General features: G+C 50.6%; 1 protein-coding gene across 1 annotated transcript in view; it reads left to right on the forward strand.

Annotated features, from left to right (window-relative positions):
• The window catches only part of WT1 (WT1 transcription factor), a 40,612-nt gene extending 39,036 nt beyond the window's left edge, over positions 1-1,576 (forward strand). Inside the window, exon 7 of the mRNA XM_045291153.1 lies at positions 201-1,576. Coding sequence (XP_045147088.1) covers positions 201-322 — 122 coding nt within the window. The 3' untranslated portion in view covers positions 323-1,576. The remainder of the gene's footprint in view (positions 1-200) is intronic.
• Positions 1,577-8,676: the final 7,100 nt, after the last annotated feature.

Genomic DNA, 8,676 nt, shown 5'->3' on the forward strand with positions numbered 1-8,676 from the left:
CCACCGACTCTCATTGCTGAGGGCCCCCGAGGCGCGGCCGTGTCAAGGCTTCCTCCACAAGGGAGCCCCGTTCTTGGAGTTAGGGAGCGTGCTGGGGAATCGGAGCGGGTGCCGTGTGATGGTTGGACACAGGCCTTTGGTGACTGACTGTGTGCCCGAGCTTTCTGCTGCGAGTGTCTGACTGGCGATTGTGCCAACAGGTGAGAAGCCCTTCAGCTGCCGGTGGCCCAGCTGTCAGAAAAAGTTTGCCCGGTCCGATGAATTAGTTCGCCATCACAACATGCACCAGAGAAACATGACCAAGCTCCAGCTGGCGCTCTGAGGGGTCCGCGTCCCAGGCAGGACAGTGTGCAAACTACTTTGAAATCGGACTTTAAAATCCTCCCTCACGCGCCTCTCAGAAAGAATGGCTGTCTATCTTCATCTAACTTCTAACACAGATGCTGGTACCACTGGATCCTGCCAGGTTTGCCCAGAAGCTGGTGCTCTCGGTTGACCCGCCAAGCCCTGGTGAAGTGGCTGCTGATGCCCCCAGTTAGGCAAAAGCCCCTCCTCCCTGGGTCTGGATTCTCCACTGTCAGGAGAGCCATTGTTGATCATGTTTCCCCGCTCTCCTTTTCCCTCTAACCTGCATTTTCCCTAGGAAAGGAGTCGTCGAACCATTACCACCATGGAGTATTTATAGGCCATGGCATGTGTATGTGTCTGCTAATGTAAACTCTGCCATGGTTTCCATTTACTAACCGCCACAGCAAGAAATAAATCAGAGTCCAAGGTATTGGGGGTGAGACTCATCCGACATTCCGGAGGTCAGGCAGGCTGCGAACCTGGAAGGCAGGATGTCCTTCTACCAGGCCACTCTTTAAAAAAACCGTGTGTTTCAAGCAGCTGAAAAAAGAATCTGAATAACCAGTATGTCTCTCTAGAAATGGATACACACGAATTGTAAGCAATCAGTTAATTCTATTTTAACCTTAGCTCAGTGCTCTTAAGAAAAACTGTGGTTGAAGATCTGAGATTATGTTTTTGTGGTTCTTTTTTTTTCTCTTGCTGGGAGGGCCAGGGGTGTTTGAGTATTTGCATCTTCAGAGGTATATATATATATATATTCTCCTCACACAAAAGATGTGGAGTTCATTTTCATTGTTTGGGATGTCCTGGTGTTAAGTTGTAAACATTTAAGTGACTTTAAAGAAAATGGGGGCTGGTTCAGGATCCCCACTGGCAAAACTATTCCTAGTAACTTAAGTACCGTAACTTTGGGTTGATAAGTATATGTGAAAAAAAATAAGACTTAACTAGTGCAAGGGAGTTTATTGTGTAAAGGTGGTTGAGTGTGTGTGTGTGGCTTTTTTTTAAATAAGGACTATGTTATTTACTATTGCTGGAAATGATTATGTAAATAGATGTGTATATATACCTGATAATGATTTGCTCTTTGATAACTAAATTTAGAAAGTGTATAAATCTTAGCATCACTGTCTGGGTGTTGATTTACAGCATATTGTTGATACCACTGAACCATGTAGCCTGCCTTTCTCACTGCGCCCTCAATTAAAGTCCATTCAAAAGGAAAGTGACTTGCTTCTCTCTGCTGTGTTGTGTTAGGACAAGAGTTAGGGTCCCCATCCCCTGGGGCCAGTTGAGCCTCTTTTAAACAGGTAAGAAGATGTCTTGGGGGATGACCCCTAGTAAGTTTCTCCTCAGCCTGACCCCACTGTGGGATCTCAGTGGGGAATTCTCCATCCTGGACACCAGAGGGGGTGCCGCATTCACACTGCATCAGGAAGGGATTTGGGGATGTGTGTGGGGAACTGCGTTTGAGAGTTTTCTTTTAATCAGGTTACCATCGCAAGACATCGTGTCTTATTCCAGATGGCCCGGAAAAAAAGAATACAAGGATGCTAATGAGAATTGGTCTTTTGAAAAGTTCATGGCTTACATCACGGGGGTCAGGAGGGCACAGGCTGAACACCTAGTACAGCTGAATTTATAACGGCCGTTGCTATAAATCAGCTCAGCAGGTTGGAAACGACTTAGCTCTTCCAGGGCAGCCGAGTGTGAACGCAAAGATCTCCATTATCCACAAACTATAAGCTCGCTTTCTGGTTCTGCTCTGTGGTTTTTCAATTGTAAATAAGAAGATTAATTTGGGGTTGCCCCTAGCAAACCCGATATCTGGGAACCTGTGAACAATCCAGGGTTCGTTTCAAACCTTTCTGCAGCAGAGCAGGGTCAGCCACAGACACTGCCCTACCCCGAGCGCAGCTCGGAACCGGGGCAGCACCAAGCCAGGGTCCGGAGGCCCCTTTTGCATCTGGCTCTCGCATCACTGTTAATTATAGCCAGTCTGGTGACTCATTTGTGTCAGCCGCTTTTATCTTTTCCTGCCAGAAGACAGCATTTCTCTGGAGCAGCTCGGGGCAAACTCTCGGAGACAGAGAGAGGCAGGGGTCATAGCAAAAGCACAGGCTTGCGGGGCAGCCTCGCAATCAGACCTGAGGTGCTCCGATGACCCCAGACATTGGACCTATAGGTGGATAGGCTATGGGCTTTGGCAAGCAGACCCACTGGGGTTTAAGCCCTGCCCCCAGTTTTCTCAACTGGGAAGTGGTGATAAAAGAGCCCCAGATGAACAGAGTGGTAGTTAAGAATCAAGATGTTTTTTCCTTCCTCCAGTTGCCATCAATTCCATGTGTGTTTCAGGTTTCAAAGGCTGATTTTTTTTAGAAGTAGAGCACCAGGCCTTTCTTCTTAGCATCTTGTGCAAACTTGAACCTCCAACCTGTCAGTTAGCAGCTGAATGTGAAACCTTATTTACACCCAAACCCAATTGCCACCAAGTCGATCCCAACTCATAGTGACTATAGGACAGGGTAGCACTGCCCTGGTGGGTTTCCAAAGCCTCGTTTTCCTCCTGCAGAGTGGCTGGGGGTTTCGAGTTGCTGACCTTGCGGTCAACAGCCCAATGCAATGCATAACCACTACACCTCCGAGCCTTCTTGCTTTTACGTCACCCAGGAACATGAAAACATAGTACGTAGCAAATGCTTTTAATAAACCTGGTTAGAAAGTTTATTACCAACAATTTATTTAGTTACCTGTGAACCTCCCTAGGAGTGGGGAGCCCAGTCACCCTTCACAGGTTCCCAATGCCCATTATTGAGTTGATTCCAGTGCATGGTGACTCTAAAGGACAGAGTAAAACTGCCCCTGTGGGTTTCGGAAACTAACTCTCACGGGAGCAGAGCATCACCTCTCACCTGCCAAGCTGCTGGTGGATTCAAACCGCTGACCTTGCAGTTAGCAGCCCAATGCATAACCCACTACCCCACCAGGGCTCCTTCAGAGCCAAAAACTGGCTCTGCAAAATGCCAAGTTCCTTGCCTTCTATCCCAAACCAGGGTTCAGAAGCATAAGGCTTCTTGACACAGTCCTCTCTCAAAAGACTGCATTGCATAAGCTTGCTTTGTATCATTTGCAAAGCACTTGGTGGGTAACAAGTGTGTGTTTCGAGGATTCACAATGGTAAACAGCAGCAGACTGTCGAATCAGTGGGCAAAAGTTGATCCCTTGTTGCTGTGTGTGACCCAGGCTACATGCCGTATTAGGTAGGTGCCATGTGCAAAATTTGTTTTTCCCATCTCACTGTAGCACCTGGTCCAATGTAACCAGGTTCAAGAATCTGAGAAGACTTCCTCCAGCCCCACCTCCCTGTTGGATCTTCCTAGACCATTCCAATCATCAGCCCCCTTATTTCTGAACTTGTACAGGACTCAGAAGAGCCAGTCCAGTTACTGTCAAGCCAGGTGACACACATCCCAGGTGTATCTGAGTAGAATTATGCTCCACTGGGCTTTCAGTGGTGGACATTTGATGCCAGGCCTTTCTTTGGAGTGCCTTTTGGTTTTGCAGCCGGGTGTACTAACATACAGGTGTAGTGCTTTCCCAGGTTCCTCAATCTTTAAGCCAGTCCTTCAAGGTAACATGGTAAGCTTCATTGTCCCCACTTTACAGAAGAGGAAATAGAGACCCAGGAGAAATAAATGGCTGAAGCAAACCATAAACTCCAGTGTTAGGTGACAAGGTTTCCTACCCAAACATCTTGCCCAAACATCTTGCTTGCTGCGACAGACTTACATTCTATCTATTTGCTCCACACCTATAAACCCTACCTTCCATGCCCAGGGTATGCTTCTGCGCCTCCCTTCCCGGAGTTACCTACTTCATGGTTTCAGAAACACCAATGCCCATAGGAAATTCTCCACCTGGAGAATTTGTCAAGCGGGAGATTAAAATTAAAGAGTTCTGGGGCAGGGTCTGGATTCTGCATTTCTAACAAGCACCCCGGAAGACAGCCCCTTGCTGGCTTGTGGAGGATGCTGTATGTCCCAGAGCCCTACCAGGTGGGCCTAGCACAGACCCCATGAAAGCTGACTGTTAAGCTCCACACTGCAGCCCCGTCCCTGAAAGTGACTGACAACGAAAGCCCAGGGCTCTGCCTCATGGGCCATTGGGTCAGGCCATTGAAGCTGAATTCCGAGAAGACCTGCATGGGTGGGCCCAGGGGAATTCACCCACACCAGGTCCATGTTAAGTACAGACCATCCTCTGTCAGCAACTTCCCACAGGCCTGGTGACCTGGCTGGGTGAGATCGAGGGCAGCATCTCAGACGGCCCAGAGTCACACATCTCAGAGTGGCTCTCTGCCGCCTGACGCCCGGTGCTCAAGCGTCTGAAACGGAAACCTCCCAGAGGAGAGGGTTGATTCCCTGTGAGTCAGCAGCCTCATGGGCAGACTGGTTTCCCACTTTGTACCCTTTCTAGGAATTGCTTTCTTAGTGCTCTGGGGAGCGGAAGGGAGAAGGTGAAAGGGCTCTGCCCTCCCTGCAGCGTGTTTGCACTACTGCCCTGGGGCAAGCAGGGACTCTGGTGAGGTGTGTGTGTGTGTATAACACCCTCACCCCCCACCCCACCCATAGGACGTTTGGCAAAACCTGGAGACCTTTTTTATTGTCATGCCTGAATGTGTGTGCATGTGTGTGGGTGCGTGTGCATGCGTGTGTGCGTGTGTGTGTGACTTGTTACCTTGTGTGTTGAGACTAGGAATGCTGCTAAACATCCCAGCATGCACAGGGCGGTCCTTGCAACCAGAATTATCTGGTCCAAAGTGTCAGAAGGGAGTCATGTTGTCCCCGTCCCCCATTCCCGACCCCCTTGACGATTGTCCCCAGAGCAGGAGGAGACGGTGCCCTCTTTGGCTCTCCCAAGAATTGTAAGCATTCTGAATCCACGTTTCTTAATTCATTGACTCTCAGGACGGTGATCTACCAAGCCTCGTGGCAGGTCGTACCTAATAAGAGTTTTCCTACAGGTGAATAGGTAAGAGCCAGGTAAGGAGACAAATCTGGAGGAAATTTGAAGGTCTTGGTCCTTTTCTTTCAAACCTTTCCTTCTAGTGACTTTTTTATTTGTTGAGAGATTGGAATCCTGCGATGACTTGGGGATAGATGCTTGTACAGCTGACTGCGTTGAGATTCTCACGAAGACCAGGACCGGACCTGGCGTGATTCGATTCCCTGTGCCAGTTGGCACTGCCCTGAAAATTAGCTGCTGCGCTGAGGACTCCTGGCTTGGCGCCATCTTTCAGGGAATCCTGACTCAGTTCTCAAACTGGCTCTGCGAAGGAGACCACATCAAGGCGTGTGTCCCAGAGGGCTGCACAGCCCCCAACACCAGGCAGCAGACAGCCATCCACAGCTGTTCACGGCTGGGGCCCAGACTTTCACAGACTCCTCAGTAAGGCAAGGCTTCAGAGCCTGGTGAGGGCAACAGCACAGACTGAAAAACGTCCCGTAGAGTGGAAGCCCCAGACAGCCAGATCTCAGATAAACGCAGTGAAGGCAGACCAAATTAGCCAATGTGCGTTTCGAGATAGCAAGATGTTTTTATGGGACAGGGGAGGATTGAAGGATGACCTGAGGGGGACGGGGCTGAGATAAATGTCGGGGGTGGGCTGGCTGAAACAAGTGGCTTCCCCCCCTTGCAACAAGGGCATGGATGATGTTGACAGAGGGCAAGAAGAATTGCCTGACACAGCGGGGACCCGGCAGGGCCACTGAGGAGGCAGTGGGCGGGCGGGTGTCCTGGAGAAAGGGAAAGGAGGGGTGGGCAGAGGGAGACAACTCTGGGAAGAAAGATGAGGCAGATGAGGAATGGCGTGTGGATGTCGGGAGGTCTGACAGGAAGAGGGGCCTGACCCCCTGGTGAACCTGTATCAGCAGAGTTGGCTCACACGCCCAGGGCTTCGGGGACCAGGCGATGCTTGAGTGCTAAAGTGATCGCAGTAATGTGTTCCATTTATTGAACTGCTGTGTGGTACTCTTTTACAAGCCTTCTCTCATTGAGCGGGGTCCCCATCTTCCAGAAGAAGGAACGGAGGCGCTGAGAAGCACTGTAGGTGTCCTGATAGCACAGTGGTCACAAGTTGGGCCTGCTAACCGCAAGGTTGGCAGTTAGGACACACCAGGGGCTCCCAGGGGGAAAGATGAGACTTTCTACTTCTATAAAGAGTTACCATCTTGGAAACCCACAGGAGCACTTCGACCCTGGCCTACCAGGGCGCTGTGAGTTGGCATCCACTCGTTGGCAGTGACTAAGAAGCGCGGGACACGGAGTCCGACAACTCCAGAAAGTCAGCATTGGGGTCCTAACTCCCTTCTGACTAGAGGCCCACCCCCACCCCTACCCCAGCCCCACCCGTGTCGGAGGGCACAATGCTGAGAGGACAGGCCAGCAATCTGTGTGGAGGAGGGGGTGCTGGGGGTGGGGAGCTACTAGGAATATTTGTGAAATGCCAAGGAAAATCAGTGTCCCCCACCCCCATCTAGCAGTAGAGCCTGCTTGTAAAACATGTTTCCATTCAATATTTTATATTAAATACCGGAACTTAAGAAATGACAAAGCATAAGAGCCAGACAGTGATAAAAGGGGAAAATGGAGAAACACATTTTGGAAGTTCAAGGTCAATGATGACTTGAAAGGCAGCATCCTGCTTTCCCAAGGAACTCCACATTGGGGGCGGGGTGGGGGAACGCATGGGCTGAGGAGGAAGCTGCTGGGTTCCAGTGCTGAGGGGTGGGGTGGGGGTCTGGTAGAGGTGCTGCTCTGGGCAGAATTGTCCCCCCTTCTCTGGAAGCCCTCCCTTTTCTAAGATGACCCTCTAGCTTTCACAGGAGGGAGACCAGAGAGCTTGTTACAGAGAGGGCTCCTGCTCTGAGCTTTGGAAGACCCGAAAAGATAACGGCCCATTGCCAGTTCTCTTTATCCCTTCATGGGGCACAGCTCTCCTGCCGCTGTTCCCCAGCAAACCCTTGTCCTCTCAGGCCTTGGGGAGGAGAGGCAGAGAGCTCCTTGTCTGGACTCCTGTGAGTCTCCTCAGGGCAGGACAACCAGATTGGATGAGGTGGAGTTAACCTCTTCTCTGGGGCTTCTTCAGACACCTTTGTATCCACTGAGCGGGCCACACCAAGCGGGTCTGGAGGACGGTCTGGATGCTGCCAAATGGAAACTAATGTTAGATGCCATCTTCCAAGCCCCAGGAGAAGCCGCTGAGGAGATGTCTTTGGAAAGGTCCAACCACAAGTGGCAAGACACAGCAGTTCTGTTCATTGATTCAGCCCCTCAGCTCACCGCACCTTTGACACAGACAACCTAGAAAGGGCTCCAGAGCACTGCTGAGCCTCTGAGGGGGTGGGGAGGCATGTCCTCTAGGAGGCCGGAGTCCCAGTAGTGAGGTGCATTGGTCCAGGGTCCAGGTGCTGTCACTCACACGCAGGAGACCTGAGCCACCTTCTGAATCGGAGTGCCTGCTCAAATAACAACCAGCCGGTCAATGACCAGGGTTCTAGAGGTTTAAGGGGGATGCCTCCAGATAGTCAGCTCACATGTCCTCAATCAGAGGCAACCAGAGACTCTGGTCTTATGTTGAGCAGGGTACAGGTCATCTATAAAGGTTCGAGGTGAGATCATGAGCCTCCACCTGCACTGTCCCACGGCGATTCTCCACCAGTGAGCCACTGCCCTGCTCACTCCAGAGGGCAGGGGTGAGCCACACCTTACAAAGCACATAGGAACCGGAAGATGGTGACTGTTAAACTTCTCGTCCTACGGTTGTCCCTTTCTTCCTTGCATAACCTATTCAAGACAGCAAGCTGAAGGGGTAGCAGATGAGAGTTCGTTTCCCATTTATCTGTACCTTGGACACCAGCTCTCGTTAAAAATCAGCCTCATTTCCCCAGAATGCCCTTAGCACCCACCACACAAATGTCCTCTTGAACCCATCAGAACTCCTCCCAGTGCTTTGAATCTCTCAAATAAGAGCTGCGGTGATTTGAATCTCTCCTCCCGCGGCAGAGTATTCATAGCTTATTCCCAGGGCTTGCCTGAGACATCATCTTCACTGGGTGTGTGCATGGGAGGGGAACAATGTCAAGAACTGGGAAAATCTGTGTTTTGGTTCTTGAACCAATTCTTGGAGACACCATGGTCTCCTAAGTTACTGGCTGCTTGGTGAGATGAGCTGAAGGAGCTGACTGGTGGCTCAAACTATCATGAGCTGTGCTCATTAAAACTGCTGGTACTAAGTTCTGAAACCAATTGATGGCTGTGTGTGTG

Source organism: Echinops telfairi, unplaced genomic scaffold, assembly GCF_000313985.2.
Source record: "Echinops telfairi isolate 266 unplaced genomic scaffold, ASM31398v2 ScPeMD7_60;HRSCAF=208, whole genome shotgun sequence".
Lineage (NCBI taxonomy): Eukaryota > Metazoa > Chordata > Mammalia > Afrosoricida > Tenrecidae > Echinops > Echinops telfairi.